At 50.8% G+C, this 22,102-nt stretch overlaps 1 protein-coding gene across 3 annotated transcripts in view; it reads left to right on the top strand.

Moving 5' to 3' along the window:
• Window positions 1-22,102, top strand: part of bard1 (BRCA1 associated RING domain 1) — a 179,997-nt gene that overhangs the window by 111,070 nt on the left and 46,825 nt on the right. For all 3 annotated transcript variants that reach the window (XM_048534695.2, XM_048534693.2, XM_048534694.2), the window contains 2 exons: window positions 20,027-20,135; window positions 21,486-21,618. In XM_048534695.2, coding sequence (XP_048390652.1) covers window positions 20,027-20,135; window positions 21,486-21,618 — 242 coding nt within the window. The remainder of the gene's footprint in view (window positions 1-20,026; window positions 20,136-21,485; window positions 21,619-22,102) is intronic.

Below are 22,102 nucleotides of genomic sequence, written 5' to 3'. Positions count from 1 at the left end.
GGCCAAGCATCATCATAAGAGCAGGAAAGCTGATGTTTCGGGCCTAGGCTCTTCAGAAATGGGCTGAAGTAAGCATGGAGGCGGAGGCGGCGGAAAAACTGCTCAATGTCCAAACGTGACCAGTAAGGCAGAGTCACATCAGTTCCCTGCATTTTGAGTTTGCCACTTCCCTCAGCACAGGTTTCATATTTACCAACACAGCATGCTGCTGATCGACAAAGCATTTTGTATATGAAATGTTTTAGGACATTCTGACAGAAGGTACATTTCATTTTACGGAAAGCACTAGAAGAAACCACCACCATATTTATTCCTGACAGTCAGCTCTGTCTGAAACCAGCACAAATGATGAACTTTGGAATCTTAACTTTGTATTCGTGAACAGATCCAGATACCAAAGCTAACTGAAGCACAAATACCCAGTTGCTTGTAGTTTCATTTTTGAAGCACCTGAACTGTATGCAATTTTTCAGTTGCAAGGTGCCTTTCCACCCTATTTCTGTATCACAACTGATTGAAGATTTGCAGTGAAATATTAGTGTATTTAAGATATATTAGTAGTCATAATTAAGAAAAACCTTCTGTTTAACCTTGTTCACTGGACTGTAGTCAATTTATAGCTGCAGTGCAAACGTGCATCAGTGAAGGCTACTGTTAATTAGACCATTAGCGCTTTTCCGTCTCAGATGAGTGGAGGTCAAATTCACAGATCCCTAGTGAGCCCTTAAAAAGTCACACTGCGCATTTAGTCATAGATGTGAATAGCAGTGGTATTGTTTAATGCCATCAAGGGTATTGGCTGTGACAGGACTCTGGGATTAGGAACTCTGGACAATGTGGTTTGTGTATGGATTAATATAAAATGTGTAATCTTAATCAGTTTTAGCAGGGAAGTAATTTGATGAGTGGATAGTTTTGAGAAAATTTGCAAGCCACAGCAGGAGCAGTGTTGGAATGCTTCAGCAGGTAACCTTGATCAAAGCTAACACTCATTAAAGCAAGTTCCATTATAAAATAATAAAATGTGAGGCTGGATGAACACAGCAGGCCAAGAGCATCTCAGGAGCATAAAAGCTGACGTTTCGGGCCTAGACCCTTCATCACTAGCTTTTGTGCTCCTGAGATGCTGCTTGGCCTGCTGTGTTCATCTAGCCTCACATTTTATTGTCTTGGATTCTCCAGCATCTGCAATTCCAATTATCTCTGATTCCATTACCAACCCTGAAATAAACAACTGAGGCTAAAAGTAACTTTCCTACTCTGTCAGCAGAGCTCATCCAGTTGAGTTGATGTCAGAGATAGAGCACAGGACGCAGCATTAATTTGTGCGTGGAGCCAGAAGACATAGGTAGGGGTCTAAATACTTTATGTTGATGTTCACTACTGAGAGAGATGATATGATAGTAGAAATCAGGGAGAAGGCCTGTGATACAATTAAAGAAAATAGCATGGACAGAGAGACATTGAGTGGTCTGGCAGGTTTAAAATTAGATAAATCTTCAAAAGTCAAATGAAAAATATCCCAGATTGTTGAGTGTGGCAAGGGAGAATATAGCAGGGGCACTTTCAAAAATTTCCAATTCCTCACTGGCCACAGGAGAGGTACTGGAGGACAGGCAGTGTGGTGCCATTATTCAAGAAATGAGCAAGGGATAAACCAGAAAACTACAGGCCAATTAGTCTAACCTCTGTGTTGGGCAAACAATTGGAAGCAATTCTGAAGGACAGAATTTGTCTACATTTAGAGTGGCAGGGAATAATCAAGAATAGTCACCATGGTTTTGTTAAGGCAAAGACGTGCCTGATCAACTTGATAGGATTTTTCAAAGAGGTAATCAGTTGTGAAGATGAGAGCACTGCTTTTCACGTCATCTATTTGGACTCCATGACACCTTGGTAAGGTCCTGCATGAGCGACTGATAGCAAATATAAGAGCCCATGGGATCTAAGGAAATTTCCTAAGTTGAATCCACAATTGGCTAAGTGATAGGAAGCAGAGAGTAATGTTTGAATGGTGTTTTTCTGGCTAGAAGCCTGTTTACAGTGGGGTCCCACAAGGATCAGTATTGGGTTCTGAATTGATTGTAGCTTATATAAGTAAGTTAGATGTGGATTTTGGAGGATTGATCAGTAAGTTCACCAATGATACAAAATTGGTTGGTTAGTAAATAGCCTTAGATAGCCTTAAACTACAGGAGATTTAGACAGACTGGTCAGATGGGCTGGTTGGTAGCAAATAGAATTCAACCTGGATAAATGTTAGGTGATGCCCTTGGGCAGGACGAACAAGGCAAACAAATGCATGATGAATGGTAGGAGCCTGAGAAGTACCACGGACCAGAGAGACCTTTGATTTGAATGAACAACAGTCCCTTAAGGTATCAGGACATGGTGGATAAAGTAGGTAAGAAGGCATATGGTATACTTGTCTTTATTAGTCAAGGCATAGAGATAAAGGACAGGAAGGTAATGCTGAAACTGTATATAATGTTGGTTAGACCACAGCTGGAGTTTTCATAGATTCCCTACAGTGTGGAAAAAGGCCCTTTGGCCCAACAAGTCCACACCAAACCTCAGAGCATCCCACCCAGACCCAACCCCCATAACCCACCTAATCTACACCTCCCTGAGCACTATGGGCAATTTAGCATGGTCATCCACCTAACCTGCACATAAATGGACTTTGGGAGCAAACCGGAGCACCCAGACGAAACCCATGCAGACACTAGGAGGCTGGAATTGAACCCGGGTCCCTGGTGCTATGAGACAGCAGTGCTAACCACTGTACCATTCCTATTGTGGCAATTCTGGAATCCACCTTATAGGCGGAATGTAATAGAGTTCGACTAAATGTAGAAGAGATGTACCAGGATGTTGCCTGGATGAGAAAATCTCAGTTATGAAGAGAGTTTGGACAGACTGGGTTGTTTTCATGCAAACAGAGTAGTTGGAGGGGTCATGATTGAGATGTATAAAATGATAGAGTAGACAGGAAGAGTCTTCCTGTCGATGTTCACTAATCTCTCCAGAGGCATAGCTTTAGAGTAAAGGGCATAAATTTCAGAAGAGATGTGAGGAAAAACCTTTTCACCTGGAAGGTGGCAGTAATCTGGAACTCACTGCCTGTAAGGGCGTTGGAGGCAGAAGATCTCTAATTTTAAGAAATATTTGGATGTATGCTTGCGGTATTCGGGGATAGAAGGCCTGGGACTAAGTGCTGGAAAATGGAATGAGAATAGCTAATTGAATTAGAAGAGTTAAACTTCCCCCTGCCACTCCCTGGGTGATATGTCCATCCTGGGCCTCCTCCAGTGTCACAATGATGACACCCGCAAACTGGAGAGGAGCCCCTCATGTTCCACCTTGGGAGCCTACAGCCCAATGGCTAAAATGTGGATTTTACCAGTTTTAAAATCTCCCCACCCCCAGCCTCATCCTATGACCAACCCTCCCTCTCATCCCCACCTCCTTGACTTGACACAACCTGTCCATCTTCTCTCCCTCCTATCTGCTCCTCCCACCTCACTGACCAATCCCCACCACTCCCTATCTGCACTCACCTATCACCTTTCCAAACACAGCCCTCCTCTCTCTATTTGTTTCTGAGCACCCTTCCCCCTCCCCATTTCTGAAGAAGGGTCCAGACCCAAACCGTCAACTTTCCTGCTTCTGTGTTGCCTGGCCTGCTGTGTTCCTCCAGCTCCACATTGTGTTAACGCTGACTCCAGCATCTGCAGTTCTTACTGTGTCCAAGTTAAATGGTCGTTTTGACTGGCATGGATGCAATGTGCCAAAGGACCACCTCCTGTGCTGTAGATCTCTTTGACTCTTATCATATGGTGTAATATTAAGCCATTCAGGTGTGATAGTTTGGAAGTTATTATGACAGAGTTTGTAAAAATTGTGAGATTGAATTCAATGAATGAGATACTTTAAGGGAAAGCACTGGACAAGGGTGAGCCTTAAAATTGCTGGATTGGTATAAAAGGCTACTTTCCTGCCACATGAATGGAAGTAATAGGTGATGAGCAACTATCCCTGCAGTCCATTTGGTGTGCACACACCCAAAATACTGTTACAGAACGAGTTCCAGCTATACTAAAGGAATGGTAATATATTCCAAGTCAGGGCTCAGAGGCACACTTGCAGGTGGTGATGATCCCATCCATCTGTTGCTCTTGCCCTTCTAGATGGAAGTCATTGTGGGTTTGGAAGGTGCTGTCTAAGGAACCATGTTAGATTTCTGCATTGGATTTTGTAGATAGAACACACTTGCTATTGAGCATCAGTGGTGAAAATAGTGAATATTTGTTGGTCTGGGGCCAATTGAGCAAGTTGCTTTCCTAGAATTGTGTCAAGCTTTTGAATCTTTTTGGACCTGATTTTAAGTGGAGGAGTATTCCATCACACTTCTGACTTGTGCTTCGTAGATAAGCTTTGGAGAGTCAGGAACTGGATTACTTGTTGCAGAATTCCTAGCCTCTGACATGTTATGTTGGACATCTTATTTATATTGCTAGTCCTAATCCCCAGGATTTTGATAATGGAGGATTCAGCAATGGCAGGGGATTCTCCTTGTTGGGAATGCTCATTGACTGGCACTTCTTTGGCTTGACATTTACTTTCCATTGGATGTTGTCCAGGTTTTCCTGCATTTGGGGCATAGACTGCTTCAGTACCTGAGAGAGTTATAAATGCTGCAGAATATTCTGTCATTATTATAAAGCATCCACATGTTTGACCTTATGATGGAGGAAAGTTCATTGATGAAACAGCTCAAGACATTTGGACCAAAGATACTACCTTGAGGAACATCTGCACAGGTGCCCTAGTGCTCAGTTGACTGACATTCAAGGACCACAACATCATCTTTTCTGTCAGGCATGACTCCAACTAATGGGACATATTCCCCTGATTCCCATTGATTGCAGTTTTTCTAAGGCTTCTTGAAGCTACATTCAATCAAATATGCCCTTTGGGCAGGCAATGGCCTAGTGATATTACTGCTGGACTCTTAATGTAATGACACCCAGGTAATGTTCTGGGAACCTAGGTTCAAATCCCACCGCAGCAGGTGGTGAATTGTGAATCCAATAAAAATCTGGAATTAAGGTCTAATAATGACCATAAATCTGTTGCTGGTTATTGGAAAATCCCATCTGGTTCACTATTGTCCTTGAGGATGGCAGTTTCATAGAACATAGAACAGTACAGCACAGAACAGGCCCTTCAGCCCACAATGTTGTGCCGACCATTGATCCTCATGTATGCACCCTCAAATTTCTGTGACCATATACATGTACAGCAGTCTCTTAAATGACCCCAATGACCTTGCTTCCACAACTGCTGCTGGCAACGCATTCCATGCTCTCACAACTCTCTGCGTAAAGAACCTGCCTCTGACATCCCCTCTATACTTTCCACCAACCAGCTTAAAACTATGACCCCTCGTGCTAGCCATTTCTGCCCTGGGAAATAGTCTCTGGCTATCAACTCTATCTATGCCTCTCATTATCTTGTATACCTCAATTAGGTCCCCTCTCCTCCTCCTTTTCTCCAATGAAAAGAGACCGAGCTCAGTCAACCTCTCTTCGTAAGATAAGCCCCCCAGTCCAGGCAGCATCCTGGTAAACCTCCTCTGAACTCTCTCCAAAGCATCCACATCTTTCCTATAATAGGGCGCCCAGAACTGGACGCAGTATTCCAAGTGCGGTCTAACCAAAGTTTTATAGAGCTGCAACAAGATCTCACGACTCTTAAACTCAATCCCCCTGTTAATGAAAGCCAAAACACCATATGCTTTCTTAACAACCCTGTCCACTTGAGTGGCCATTTTAAGGGATCTATGTATCTGCACACCAAGATCCCTCTGTTCCTCCACGCTGCCAAGAATCCTATCGTTAATCCTGTACTCAGCTTTCAAATTCGACCTTCCAAAATGCATCACCTCGCATTTATCCAGGTTGAACTCCATCTGCCACCTCTCAGCCCATCTCTGCATCCTGTCAATGTCCCGCTGCAGCCTACAACAGCCCTCTACACTGTCAACGACACCTCCGACCTTTGTGTCGTATGCAAACTTGCTGACCCATCCTTCAATCCCCTCATCGAGGTCATTGATAAAAATTACAAACAGTAGAGGCCCAAGGACAGAGCCCTGTGGAACCCCACTCACCACTGACTTCCAGGCAGAATATTTTCCTTCTACTATCACTCGCTGTCTTCTGTTGGCCAGCCAATTCTGTATCCAAGCAGCTAAGTTCCCCTGTATCCCATTCCTCCTGACCTTCTGAATGAGCCTACCATGGGGAACCTGATCAAATGCCTTACTGAAATCCATATACACCACATCCACAGCTTGACCCTCATCAACTTTTCTAGTCACATCCTCAAAAAACTCTAAGGTTTGTAAGGCATGACCTACCCCTCACAAAGCCGTGTTGACTGTATTTGATCAAGCCATGCTCTTCCAGATGGTCATAAATCTTATCCCTCAGAATCCTTTCTAACACCTTGCAGACGACAGACGTGAGACTTACTGGTCTATAATTTCCGGGGATTTCCCTACTTCCTTTCTTGAAGAGAGGAATTACATTTGCCTCTCTCCAGTCCTCGGGTACGACTCCAGTGGAGAGCGAGGATGCAAAGATCTTCGCAAGTGGCGAAGCAATTGCATTTCTCGCTTCCCAAAGCAGCCGAGGACAAATCTGGTCCGGGCCTGGCGACTTGTCAATCTTAATTTTTGACAAAATTTTCAGCACATGCAGTGACTGAGGGAAATGGGACGCAGTGACTGAGGGAAATGGGACGCAGTGACTGAGGGAAATGGGACGCAGTGACTGAGGGAAATGGGACGCAGTGACTGAGGGAAATGGGACGCAGTGACTGAGGGAAATGGGACGCAGTGACTGAGTGTAATGCGATGCAGTAACTAAGGAAAGGACATGCAGTGACTATGGGAAATGGGATGCACTGACTGAGTGAGATGGGGTGCTCCGACTGAGTGAAATGTGATGCAGTGACTGAGTGAAATGTGGTGCAGTGACTGAGTGAAATGTGGTGCAGTGACTGAGGGTAATGAGGTGCAGTGACTGAGGGTAATGAGGTGCAGTGACTGAGGGTAATGAGGTGCAGTGACTGAGGGTAATGAGACGCAGTGACTGAGTGAAATGCGATGCAATGACTGTGGCAAATGTGTTGCAGTGACTGAGGGAAATGTGTTGCAGTGACTGTGGCAAATGTGTTGCAGTGACTGTGGCAAATGTGTTGCAGTGACTGTGGCAAATGTGTTGCAGTGACTGAGGGAAATGTGTTGCAGTGACTGTGGCAAATGTGTTGCAGTGACTGTGGCAAATGTGTTGCAGTGACTGAGGGATATTGGATGCAGTGCCTGAGTGAAATGGGATGCAGTGCCTGAGTGAAATGGGATGCAGTGCCTGAGTGAAATGGGGTGTGGGGACTGAGGGTAATGCGATGCAGTGACTGAGTGAAATGCGATGCACTGACTGAGTGAGATGGGGTGCCGGGACTGTGGGGAGTAGGGTGTGGTGACTGATGGAAATTGATTCACTGTCTCAGTTGAACAGGATTCACTGTCTCCGTTAAATGGGATGTAGTGACTGAGTGAAATGGGATGCAGTGACTGAGTGAAATGGGATGCAGTGACTGAGTGAAATGGGATGCAGTGACTGAGTGAAATGGGATGCAGTGACTGAGTGAAATGGGATGCAGTGACTGAGTGAAATGGGATGCAGTCACTGTGTAAAATGAGATGCAGTCACTGAGGGAAATGAGATGCAGTCACTGAGGGAAATGAGATGCAGTCACTGAGGGAAATGAGATGCAGTGACTGAGGGTAATGTGATGCAGTGACTGAGTGAAATGCGATGCTGTGACTGAGGAAGGGACATGGAGTGACTGAGTGAATTGGGGTGCTGAGACTGACGGCAATGGGATGCACTGCCTCAGTTCAATGAGATGCACTGTCTCAGTTCAATGAGATGCAGTGACTGACTCAAATGGGATGCAGTGACTGACTCAAATGCGATGCAGTGACTGACTCAAATGCGATGCAGTGACTGACTCAAATGCGATGCAGTGACTGAGGGGAATATTGCGCGGTGACTGATGGAAATCGATTCGCTGTCTCCATTAAATGGGATGCAGTGACTGAGAGAAATGGGATGCAGTGACTGAGGGACATGGGATGCAGTGACTGCGTGAAATGGGATGCAGTGACTGCGTGAAATGGGATGCAGTGACTGCGTGAAATGGGATGCAGTGACTGAGGGACATGGGATGCAGTGACTGAGGGACATGGGATGCAGTGACTGCGTGAAATGGGATGCAGTGACTGCGTGAAATGGGATGCAGTGACTGCGTGAAATGGGATATAGTGACTGCGTGAAATGGGATATAGTGACTGCGTGAAATGGGATGCAGTGACTGCGTGAAATGGGATGCAGTGACTGAGGGAAATGGGATATAGTGACTGAGAGAAATGGGATGCAGTCACTGAGGGAAATGAAATGCAGGGACTGAGGGTAATGAGACGCAGTGACTGAAGGAAACGCGACGCAGTGACTGAGTGAAATGGGATGCAGTGACTGAGGGACATGGGATGCAGTGACTGAGGGACATGGGATGCAGTGACTGAGGGACATGGGATGCAGTGACTGAGGGACATGGGATGCAGTGACTGCGTGAAATGGGATGCAGTGACTGACGGACATGGGATGCAGTGACTGAGGGACATGGGATGCAGTGACAGAGGGACTGGGAAGGAGTTTCTGAGTTAATAGGGAATCAGTGCCCGATTGGGCATGGGGTGCAATGACTGAGGGAAATGGGATACAGTGCCTGACCGAAAAGGGACGCACTGACTGAGTGAAATGGGATGCAGTGACTGAGGGACATGGGATGCAGTGACTGAGGGACATGGGATGCAGTGACACACGGACATGGGATGCAGTGACACACGGACATGGGATGCAGTGACACACGGACATGGATGCACTGACTGAGCGAATTATGATGCAGTGACTGCGTGAAATGCGATGCAGTCACTGAGTGAAATGCGATGCAGTCACTGAGTGAAATGCGATGCAGTCACTGAGTGAAATGCGATGCAGTCACTGAGTGAAATGCGATGCAGTCACTGAGTGAAATGCGATGCAGTCACTGAGTGAAATGCGATGCAGTCACTGAGTGAAATGCGATGCAGTCACTGAGTGATGCGATGCAGTCACTGAGTGAAATGCGATGCAGTCACTGAGTGAAATGGGATGCAGTGAATGATGGAAATTGGATGTAGTGAAAGAGTGACATGAGCTGCAGTGTCTGATGGAAATGTGATGCAGTGTCTGATGGAAATGTGATGCAGTGTCTGATGGAAATGTGATGCAGTGTCTGATGGAAATGTGATGCAGTGTCTGATGGAAATGTGATGCAGTGACTGAGGGAAATGGGATGCAGTGACTGAGGGAAATGGATGAATGGGCCCCGCAGCCCTGCCCTGCTCACAGGGACTGCCCCTGCAGCCCTGACCCGCTCACAGCGACTTGCACCCCGCAGCCCTGACCCGCTCACAGGGACTGGGCCCCGCAGCCGTGTCCCACTCACAGGGACTGGCCCCAGCAGTCCTGACCCGCTCGCAGCGTACTGCCCCCCCACAGCCGTGTCCCGCTCACAGCATACTGCCCCCCGCAGCCCTGTCCCGCTCACAGGGACTGGCCCCCAGCAGTCCTGACCCACTCACAGGGACTGGGCCCCGCACCCCTGTCCCACTCGCAGGGACTGGGCCCCGCAGCCCTGCCCTGCTCACAGGGACTGTCCCCGCAGCCCTTACCCGTTGACAGGTGCTGGCCCCCGCAGCCCTGACCCGCTCACAGCGACATGCCCCCCCGACAGTCCTGTCCCGCTCACAGCGTACTACCCCCCGCAGCCCTGATCCGCTCACAGTGGACAGCCCCCCGCAGCCCTGACCCGCTCACAGGGACTGGGCCCCGCAGCCCTGACCCGCTCACAGGGACTGGGCCCCGCTGCCCTGTCCCGCTCACAGGGACTGGGCCCCGCTGCCCTGTCCCGCTCACAGGGACTGGGCCCCGCTGCCCTGTCCCGCTCACAGGGACTGGGCCCCGCTGCCCTGTCCCGCTCACAGGGACTGGGCCCCGCTGCCCTGTCCCGCTCACAGGGACTGGGCCCCGCTGCCCTGTCCCGCTCACAGGGACTGGGCCCCGCTGCCCTGTCCCGCTCACAGGGACTGGGCCCCGCTGCCCTGTCCCGCTCACAGGGACTGGGCCCCGCTGCCCTGTCCCGCTCACAGGGACTGGGCCCCGCTGCCCTGTCCCGCTCACAGGGACTGGGCCCCGCTGCCCTGTCCCGCTCAGAGGGACTGGCCCCCGCAGCCCGGACCCGCTCGCAGCGTACTGCCCCTGGCAGCCGTGTCCCGCTCGCAGCGGACTGGGCCCCGCAGCCCTGATCTGCTCACAGCGGACTGGGCCCCGCAGCCCTGATCTGCTCACAGCGGACTGGGCCCCGCAGCCCTGATCTGCTCACAAGGACTGGGCCCCGCAGCCCTGTCCCGCTCACAGTGTACTGCCCCCAGCAGCCCTCACCTGCTCACAGGGACTGCCCCCCGTAGCTATGGCCCACTAACAAGGACTGGCCCTCAGCAGTCCTGTCCCGCTCACAGCGTACTGCCCCCGGCAGCCGTGTCCCGCTCACAGGGACTAGCCACCGCAGACGTTTCCCGCTCACAGGGTCTGGCCCCCGCAGCCCTGACCCGCTCACAGGGACTGGGCCCCGCAGCCCTGACCCGCTCACAGGGTCTGGGCCCTGCAGCCCTGTCCCACTCACAGCGTACTGCCCCCCGCAGCCGTGTCCCGCTCACAGGGACTGGCCCGCGCTGCCCTGTCCCGCTCACACCGACTTGCCACCCGCAGTCCTGTCCCGCTCACAGCGTACTGCCCCCTGCAGCCGTGTCCCGCTCACAGGTACTGGCCCCCACAGCCCTGATCATTCTCACAGGGACTGGGCCCCGCAGCCCTGTCCCGCTCACTGCGTACTGCCCCCGGCAGCCCTGACCCGCTCACAGGTACTGCCCCCCGCAGCCGTGTCCCGATAACAGGGACTGGGCCCCGCAGCCCTGACCCATGAACAGGGACTGGCCCCCGACAGCCGTGTCCCGCTCACAGCGTACTGCCCCCGACAGCCGTGTCCCGCTCACAGCGGACTGGGCCCCGCAGCCCTGTCCCGCTCACAGCGTACTGCCCCCGGCAGCCCTGACCCGCTCACAGGGACTGGGCCCCGCAGCCCTGACCCGCTCACAGGGACTGGGCCCCGCAGCCCTGACCCGCTCACAGGGACTGGGCCCCGCAGCCCTGACCCGCTCACAGGGACTGGGCCCCGCAGCCCTGACCCGCTCACAGGGACTGGGCCCCGCAGCCCTGACCCGCTCACAGGGACTGGGCCCCGCAGCCCTGACCCGCTCACAGGGACTGGGCCCCGCAGCCCTGACCCGCTCACAGGGACTGGGCCCCGCAGCCCTGACCCGCTCACAGGGACTGGGCCCCGCAGCCCTGACCCGCTCACAGGGACTGGGCCCCGCAGCCCTGACCCGCTCACAGGGACTGGGCCCCGCAGCCCTGACCCGCTCACAGGGACTGGGCCCCGCAGCCCTGACCCGCTCACAGGGACTGGGCCCCGCAGCCCTGACCCGCTCACAGGGACTGGGCCCCGCAGCCCTGACCCGCTCACAGGGACTGGGCCCCGCAGCCCTGACCCGCTCACAGGGACTGGGCCCCGCAGCCCTGACCCGCTCACAGGGACTGGGCCCCGCAGCCCTGACCCGCTCACAGGGACTGGGCCCCGCAGCCCTGACCCGCTCACAGGGACTGGGCCCCGCAGCCCTGACCCGCTCACAGGGACTGGGCCCCGCAGCCCTGACCCGCTCACAGGGACTGGGCCCCGCAGCCCTGACCCGCTCACAGGGACTGGGCCCCGCAGCCCTGACCCGCTCACAGGGACTGGGCCCCGCAGCCCTGACCCGCTCACAGGGACTGGGCCCCGCAGCCCTGACCCGCTCACAGGGACTGGGCCCCGCAGCCCTGACCCGCTCACAGGGACTGGGCCCCGCAGCCCTGACCCGCTCACAGGGACTGGGCCCCGCAGCCCTGACCCGCTCACAGGGACTGGGCCCCGCAGCCCTGTCCCGCTCACAGGGACTGGGCCCCGCAGCCCTGTCCCGCTGAAGGGGATGGGCCCCGCAGCCCTGTCCCGCTGAAGGGGATGGGCCCCGCAGCCCTGTCCCGCTCACAGGGACTGGGCCCCGCAGCCCTGTCCCGCTGAAGGGGATGGGCCCCGCAGCCCTGTCCCGCTGAAGGGGATGGGCCCCGCAGCCCTGTCCCGCTCACAGGGACTGGGCCCCGCAGCCCTGTCCCGCTCACAGGGACTGGCCCCCCTCAGCCCTGTCCCGCTCACAGGGACTGGCCCCCCTCAGCCCTGTCCCGCTCACAGGGACTGGGCCCCTCAGCCCTGTCCCGCTCACAGGGACTGGGCCCCGCAGCCCTGTCCCGCTCACAGGGACTGGCCCCCCTCAGCCCTGTCCCGCTCACAGGGACTGGGCCCCTCAGCCCTGTCCCGCTCACAGGGACTGGGCCCCTCAGCCCTGTCCCGCTCACAGGGACTGGGCCCCGCAGCCCTGTCCCGCTCACAGGGACTGGGCCCCTCAGCCCTGTCCCGCTCACAGGGACTGGGCCCCTCAGCCCTGTCCCGCTCACAGGGACTGGCCCCCCTCAGCCCTGTCCCGCTCACAGGGACTGGGCCCCGCAGCCCTGTCCCGCTGAAGGGGATGGGCCCCGCAGCCCTGTCCCGCTGAAGGGGATGGGCCCCGCAGCCCTGTCCCGCTGAAGGGGATGGGCCCCGCAGCCCTGTCCCGCTGAAGGGGATGGGCCCCGCAGCCCTGTCCCGCTCACAGGGACTGGCCCCCCTCAGCCCTGTCCCGCTCACAGGGACTGGGCCCCGCAGCCCTGTCCCGCTCACAGGGACTGGGCCCCGCAGCCCTGTCCCGCTGAAGGGGATGGGCCCCGCAGCCCTGTCCCGCTGAAGGGGATGGGCCCCGCAGCCCTGTCCCGCTCACAGGGACTGGGCCCCGCAGCCCTGTCCCGCTCACAGGGACTGGGCCCCGCAGCCCTGTCCCGCTCACAGGGACTGGGCCCCGCAGCCCTGTCCCGCTCACAGGGACTGGGCCCCGCAGCCCTGTCCCGCTCACAGGGACTGGCCCCCCTCAGCCCTGTCCCGCTCACAGGGACTGGGCCCCGCAGCCCTGTCCCGCTGAAGGGGATGGGCCCCGCAGCCCTGTCCCGCTGAAGGGGATGGGCCCCGCAGCCCTGTCCCGCTGAAGGGGATGGGCCCCGCAGCCCTGTCCCGCTGAAGGGGATGGGCCCCGCAGCCCTGTCCCGCTGAAGGGGATGGGCCCCGCAGCCCTGTCCCGCTCACAGGGACTGGGCCCCGCAGCCCTGTCCCGCTCACAGGGACTGGCCCCCCTCAGCCCTGTCCCGCTCACAGGGACTGGGCCCCGCAGCCCTGTCCCGCTCACAGGGACTGGGCCCCGCAGCCCTGTCCCGCTCACAGGGACTGGCCCCCCTCAGCCCTGTCCCGCTCACAGGGACTGGGCCCCGCAGCCCTGACCCGCTCACAGGGACTGGGCCCCTCAGCCCTGTCCCGCTGAAGGGGATGGGCCCCGCAGCCCTGTCCCGCTGAAGGGGATGGGCCCCGCAGCCCTGTCCCGCTCACAGGGACTGGGCCCCGCAGCCCTGTCCCGCTCACAGGGACTGGCCCCCCTCAGCCCTGTCCCGCTCACAGGGACTGGGCCCCGCAGCCCTGTCCCGCTGAAGGGGATGGGCCCCGCAGCCCTGTCCCGCTGAAGGGGATGGGCCCCGCAGCCCTGTCCCGCTGAAGGGGATGGGCCCCGCAGCCCTGTCCCGCTGAAGGGGATGGGCCCCGCAGCCCTGTCCCGCTGAAGGGGATGGGCCCCGCAGCCCTGTCCCGCTGAAGGGGATGGGCCCCGCAGCCCTGTCCCGCTCACAGGGACTGGGCCCCGCAGCCCTGTCCCGCTCACAGGGACTGGCCCCCCTCAGCCCTGTCCCGCTCACAGGGACTGGGCCCCGCAGCCCTGTCCCGCTCACAGGGACTGGGCCCCGCAGCCCTGTCCCGCTCACAGGGACTGGCCCCCCTCAGCCCTGTCCCGCTCACAGGGACTGGGCCCCGCAGCCCTGACCCGCTCACAGGGACTGGGCCCCTCAGCCCTGTCCCGCTGAAGGGGATGGGCCCCGCAGCCCTGTCCCGCTGAAGGGGATGGGCCCCGCAGCCCTGTCCCGCTCACAGGGACTGGGCCCCGCAGCCCTGTCCCGCTCACAGGGACTGGCCCCCCTCAGCCCTGTCCCGCTCACAGGGACTGGGCCCCGCAGCCCTGTCCCGCTCACAGGGACTGGGCCCCGCAGCCCTGTCCCGCTCACAGGGACTGGCCCCCCTCAGCCCTGTCCCGCTCACAGGGACTGGGCCCCGCAGCCCTGACCCGCTCACAGGGACTGGGCCCCGCAGCCCTGTCCCGCTGAAGGGGATGGGCCCCGCAGCCCTGTCCCGCTGAAGGGGATGGGCCCCGCAGCCCTGTCCCGCTCACAGGGACTGGGCCCCTCAGCCCTGTCCCGCTCACAGGGACTGGGCCCCGCAGCCCTGACCCGCTCACAGGGACTGGGCCCCTCAGCCCTGTCCCGCTGAAGGGGATGGGCCCCGCAGCCCTGTCCCGCTGAAGGGGATGGGCCCCGCAGCCCTGTCCCGCTCACAGGGACTGGCCCCCCTCAGCCCTGTCCCGCTCACAGGGACTGGGCCCCTCAGCCCTGTCCCGCTCACAGGGACTGGGCCCCTCAGCCCTGTCCCGCTCACAGGGACTGGGCCCCGCAGCCCTGACCCGCTCACAGGGACTGGGCCCCTCAGCCCTGTCCCGCTGAAGGGGATGGGCCCCACAGCCCTGTCCCGCTGAAGGGGATGGGCCCCGCAGCCCTGACCCGCTCACAGGGACTGGGCCCCGCAGCCCTGACCCGCTCACAGGGACTGGGCCCCGCAGCCCTGACCCGCTCACAGGGTATTGCCCCCCTCAGCCCTGACCCGCTCACAGGGACTGGCCCCCAGCAGCCCTGACCCGCTCACAGGGACTGGCCCCCAGCAGTCCTGACCCGCTCACAGCGACCTGCCTGCTCTGGCCTACCTGTGACTCCAGACCCACAGCAACATGACTGACTCTTATTAGGGCTGAGTAATAAATGTTGACCTAGCCAGTGACACCCACATTCCTTGAGTGAATAAAGAAAAATAAAAATTAATGTCACCTACAGTCATTAGCACCTAATTGCTGTAGTTCTGCTCTTTTGTTCACATCTGAACAGGCCTGTACTGAGCTCTGATGAATGGTCTAGGTCCAAAACGTCAGCTTTTGTGCTCCTGAGATGCTGCTGGGCCTGCTGTGTTCATCCAGCCTCATATTTTATTATCTTGGATTCTCCAGATCTGCAGTTCCCATTATCACTGTACTGAGGTCAGGATGTGATTGTCCACAGCAAAAGCCACACTGTCTGTGAGCAGGTTATTGCTAAGTAAGTGTGCTTTATACTGCTGTTGACGACCCATTCCATCTGATGACCAATAGTAATCGAAGAGAACAGTAATTGGCCTGTTTGGATTTGCCCTGCTTTTTATGTACAAGACGTACCCGAGCAATTTTCCACATTACTGGGTAGTTGCCAGCGTTGTAGCTATACTTGAACAGCTTGGTTCAGGGTGTGGCAAATTCTGGAACATGTCTCACTACCATTACTGAATGTTGTCAGGGCCCATAACATTTTCCAGTACAGCCAGTGCCTTCAGCTGTTTATTGATGTCATATGGTGTGATGTCGCAGGCCTGCGTACCTGCCTGAGGTGATTGTAGTATACAGTATATAGACCTGCACGATGAGTGGAACTGCATTTTTTGGCTGCGATGGAGAGAATCTATGTGTATTGTTTAGAACTGCAATTATAGCTTGACCTTTTGATAACCTTCCACTGTCAAAACAAACAACGCATGGAGCAAGATTAGATTAAAAATAAGTCTCAGAATGGAACCAGTCCGGAGTGACAAGAATGTTAGTGTGCTGACTCCCTGTCACCCGATGATATTGGATATCTCTTTTGAGGTTCTCTGTGTTGAGCTATCTAAACCCACTTGTGGGGAATGGATGGATCCAAATTTAAGTCGAGTTGTTATTGGGTGAATTTTTTTTTTGCCGTATGATTCCCTCAGTGGCTGACAATTTTTAGAAAGATATTTGAACTTGGGCCCAACTAGTCCACTGGCTGTTTACATTCTATGTAACCTTAACCACGCCTTTGCATTCAGTCCTATTTGCACATCCTTCTAATCCTTTCTATTTTTATCTAGCCTCCTTTTCAAGCCTCCAGGATATTTGCTTCAACTACATACCACATTGCACAATGTGACCACTCTGACTAAAATTTCTTTTGAATTTCTGATGCAATTAATTAGTCACTACCCTGTATTTTATGACCCTTGGTTCTGTTCTCCCAAGATGTAAGTATCTTCTCCAAACCTTTTACTGTTCTCTCAAAATATACTATATTCGTGAAATTTGTACAAGTACATTAACAGCTCAAATTTAACATTGTATCAAAGTGCAGAGAAGATAGTGAGGCACCAAACGAAACTGTACTTAACATCACAGGTTGCATTTACACTGTGAATTTTAATTTTATGGCAATCATTGTATAACTGTTTAACTCGATGTTTTACATGTTTGCAGTCCCTTAGTACACAATGGTAGTGGGACTTTTGAGTCAAGGTGACATGCTTTGACACTTTGCAGGTGTGACCAAAGCCTTGATGTATCCGTCAGCGCATCATGCTGGATACTGTTGTCAGCGTACCACATATTATTCTACATACGGAAATATCTACTTTTGGGCAGATCAAAGTGAATTGTTCATCAGGTTATGGTCCACAAGCAGTAATTCAAGTTCACCACTTTGTGCGGCCATGGCACAGCCTATGGAGCACTGACCTCAGTGTTATGTAGCCACTCAGGATGAGTCTCAACAAAAAAAAAGCATTGCAGTTCTTCCAGGCATGCACAAAGGGGTATTACAGAAGAAGGTGGACGTTGGTCCTGTCCGCACCGCAGCCTCCTTGACGAAAAGTGCAGGGGTATTGAGACTCCAGGCAGTGCAGAAAAAACTGGCATGTGGCTATTTTTAATAAAAGCCAAGCTACATCTTGGGACATGTCTGAAAGTTCAGGTGATGCCGTGGCTGTCATATGACTGCCACAGATTATTCAGGAAACCATAAGACATTGAAGTGGAGGTAAGGCCATTCTGCCCATCAAGTCCACTCCGCCATTTAAATCATGGCTGATGGGCATTTCAACACCACTTCCCTGCACTCTCCCCGTAGCCCTTGATTCCTTTTGAGATCAAGAATATGTCGATCTCTGCCTTGAAGGCATCCAACGTCCCGGCCTCCACTGCACTCTGCAGCAATGAATTCCACAAGCCCCCCACACTCTGGCTGAAGAACTGTCGTCTTATTTCAGTTTTAAATTTACCCCCTCTAATTTTAAGGCTGTGCCCACGGGCCCTAGTCTCGAACCATCAATGACAAATGACTGCTCTTTCAAATGCTTTAAAGAAAAGTGTTGAACTTGACTCGGAATTTTGTTCATCCTACTATTAGCTTTGTTTTGTAATTAATCAAGTTGAAGGTGCCTGCGTTCATCCATTGATTAACACTGAAGTTCAGCAGTTAAATTGCATCAGGCTTCAAACAGTTGATCAAGTTACTTGCACCCATTAATAGTGAATGTGGTTTGGGGAGAAAATAGTTACTTGGGAATCTTTCCTTATTGTTAAATATGTATTATTATTTGTATAATATTGAAAGATTATTAAAACCTACATAATAGCAAATACTTATTCAAAATGGCATTAATCTATTTTTATGCCAAACTGATTGTATTTTTTAGATTTTGATAATCCTAGAGTTTTAACCTATTGTGGTATTTGTTTGTTTATGCTGGACATACATTTTTCTGATAAACTTTCAAATGCTTTTGTAAATTCTCGTTGGGATCAATGTTTCACAATGTGAATAAACCCTGAGCAGATGGAGAAAAGCTGAAATAACATTGTGATCTTGGGTATGAATTTTTGTAAGTGAGATTTTTGATAGTCACTCGTAGTGTGTATACAATTGATTAACTTTTCCTCGGACATATGGAATCTGATCATCGCTTGTCTTAAGTAATAGAGTGACATTCACAATTTACCAATCTAACACCACTGTGTCCAAATCTACGGAACCCTTGAAAATTATCAACACATTTGCAATTACCCTACCTGTCCTTTTTATGAAAAATGTACTATCTAAAATATGAATTTAGAATGTCTGGATATACATCTAGAACTTGCAAAGAAGAGGATAGTGGCTGCAGTGAGGAGAATGCTACATGTGTAAATAACACAAGCTGCTCTGGTAGAGTCAGTAAGACTAGAATACTTTGAGATAGGCCTCAGCACCTAGTTTTTGGGTGTAACGAAGCCACTGGATTTAAGCACAATCTGGGAATGAGAATTTAACTGGAGCAATAGCCTTTGTCTTTTTTTAAAACCTATCTGTTCAAAGTTTCTGAGACATAAACCCACTGCACTGCTTTACCATCACAAATGAAGGGTTTCTACAGGAACAGGCTACATTGCTGCAACCCACAAGTTCTTGAAGGAGAATCAAGAACCTGCTACCACTGAATTCAGGTTAAAAATAATAGTCATCTTTACCTGATCCAGGAAGAAACCCTAATGCCAGCAGCTTCTGGCAAAGTGACTTCAACTACCTCTTAACATTTGGACAATCTGTGAATAATTCAGTTTTTTTCCGGAATTTAATTGTTTGTTTGGCCAATGTACCTTTAAGATGACACCCCACAAAGATTTTATATTTTGCCCAAACTTGGAGATTGTGTGTATGATAATAAAATGTGAGGCTGGATGAACACACCAGGCCCAGCAGCATCTCAGGAGCTCAAAAGCTGACGTTTCGGGCCTAGATCCTTCATCAGAGTGTGTATGGATTATTTTTCAAGGAGCGTAGTTGTATAAATTTTCACAATTTAATTCTTTTGTAATATATTTTGTACTTTGCTTGGGTAAGTATTTTTGTTTACTATAGTAATTTCTTTGCTACACAAACAGCTTTACTGAATTGTTTCTGATACTGTCTGTGTATATAATTGGCAACATCACCTGTGTTTTGAACTTGAACTTTGTTATGACCATTGGGGGAGGCAGACAAGGATCAGAGTCAGTACTCCCCTCCCAACTATGTCATAACTCTTAGAGTGTTGCCTGTCTTAAGCCCCATTATTTCCTTTTATTTCCTTGTTATATATGTTAATTTCAATGTGTTGTTGCTTTTAACTATTTTTATCTGTGTTTTCATAGGGATTCAAGTTTGCCAATTATTAACACCTCGCGGAAGAAATATTTGAGTATGCTTTGTAACTTTAGAGTGCAGAGGAAAAATCGAAAAGGCAATACTTGTATAATTACATTGATAAATCAAAACAATATCTCATTCTTTTGAATCATATTTTGCAATGAGAAATTTAGAATGAAGCAACCAAAGTGGGGCGTTCAGTGAGATTATTGGTGATCTGTAAAATCTATGGAAATTGAAATTGTTTCATTGATACTCTACAAAGTGATAAGCTGCACATTTCTATGCTTTCTGTGCTCAGGTGCCTGAGTCTTTTTTAGGTCTCGTTCGATATGTTTTTGAATGAGGTATTATCTAAAGTTTTCAAATGTGGGTTCTGCCAAAACTATGAACAGCTGAATCCTGGCTGATCACATTTCATAGTGTTTTATATGTCTGTCACATGCCGAATTGCTGAAATGTTTATCTTTAAATTATCTCCTCAGCAATATCTTTGGGTTGCGGCCTGTTGATTATGCAAGTTCTGAAGAAATGATAGCAGCCTTACACCAGCCCCCCAAAACTGAGGATCCAGTTGCTGAACAGTGCTTTGCTGTAAGTATTCAATGATAGGATGTGATCCTTCTGGTGTTTATAGATGTTAGTATCCAATAACTACCTATTCATTATTGTTAATTGTTTTTAAATGATGAAAACATAGTTTATTACTGCAATATTCTATAAAATAAATATTTTAATGGATTCTTAAATGAAAATCTTAGACAACGTCAGTACTGAAAGGAGCTAATTTAGTTTCTACAGTCGATTGATGTGCAGTTCTATATACACTGGTAGGCTTTTATTGCATCATCCAACCATGAATGCAGGTAGTAGCTGCACATTATTCAAGCATGTCAGGTGCTACAGATTAACTCAGTCGCTCTTTAAGTAGCCATGTGCCTTCAGTAGAGATCCCTGGATAATGAAGAGGAAAGGATGGGCATCATGCTGTCTATTTTCTTTCTAGGTGTGTGGATTGATTTATTGAAGCACTCAGCACCTTTTAATATTCATTGACTGAAAATATAAAGGGGCACCAAATGGCACATTGCTGCAGCTTACAGGAGGCATTGGTTGGTGGGCAAGGCCTGGAACACATGCCTTAAGGTTTGGCAGAGAGTTACATTTTAAGGAAGATTTTAACATTCTGGGATACACTCCTAGCACAGGAAAGTAGAATTGGGCATAAAAGCTCTCTGTCTGCTGGCACAGATGCAATAGGTTGTTCACACATTTTCTGTGTATTTTCTGTTTCTGTTTGTCATTTATTTCCCTGGCTATATTTTTCCCTACTCCTTGGCCCAGATTTTGCAGCCAAGCTAGAACCAGATATCACCATGTAAACAAGAGTCAAAACCTGGGCTGAAAACAGCATTACGCTATGGAATTTGAGAGTTCTGACTCAAAGTATTAACTCTGCTTCTCTCTCCACAGTTACTGCCAGTCCTGAGTTTCTTCAGCACTTCCTATTTGTGTTTCAGCATCTGCAGTTTTTTGTTTTTGTTACATTGTGGAATTACCCACACAGCTTTTGGAAGTAACTACGTTTCTAGCTTTTTCATCCAGTTTGTTTAAAGCACGGATGGCAATACTACTGACACGACAGCCAAAGGAGTAGTACTTTTGTAGTCAAATTCTGTAATGTTTATAGTCTTAGAGGTACTTGTCACTCATTCAGTGACTGTTTTGCACTGTGAAGGGTTAAGTTAATCCAAGCATTTTATTATTCTTTAGTAACAGAGGAGGTACCATGGAACGTTGGTTGCAAGTTCACTGTACTCGATACCATGGTGTGTTCACCTGTTTAATAGTGATGAGTAGATTCTTAATTGTTGAGCATGTCTTGGTACAGATGTTAACCTTAATCATGACAAACTTTTATTTCCATGTCCTCCTATCAAATAGGTGACTTCAAACCAGAGAAGAGATGGACCTATTGTATTACTGGGAGGTGATCTCCTTGGAGCCAAAAAGAAAAAGCTTGACAAATTAGTAAAGCTGTTGAAAGCTGGGAACTGCACTGAATTTAATACCTCGGGTATGTTTCATTACATGGGCATGTCAAATGTTACCACTCATTGTTTAATTGTGCAATACTGTGTTTGGATGGAAATGTCACTGGTTTCTGTAGTTTTATGAAAGGAGTTTGGAAATTCAGCATAAAATTGGTTTGTTATTGATGTGTTACATCAATAAATTATTTGAGTTCCACAAGCATGTAATATAAGAAACAAGATGAACATTGTTTACATTCTTTGCTATTGCAGTGCTGCAAAATGAGCTTTCATGGAAGGTTCACAAGTGAACCATAGATTCATAATTGCATAAAGTGCTGCCAAGGAAGGTGTTAATTTGTATTTCCAGAGAGAAGCACCTTATAAATAGGAAAACAGTAGCAAGTTACATATGGAAAAGAAAAATGAACAGAAGAGAATAAAAGGGCTTGAAGAGAGGGGACAAGGCCAGGTCAGGTTCAGGCATATGACATGAGAATGATGGATGGGATACAACCATGCACTAAA

Source organism: Stegostoma tigrinum, chromosome 7 (genome assembly GCF_030684315.1).
Source record: "Stegostoma tigrinum isolate sSteTig4 chromosome 7, sSteTig4.hap1, whole genome shotgun sequence".
Taxonomy (NCBI): Eukaryota; Metazoa; Chordata; class Chondrichthyes; order Orectolobiformes; family Stegostomatidae; genus Stegostoma; species Stegostoma tigrinum.
This window is presented reverse-complemented; position numbering and strand designations above follow the sequence as displayed.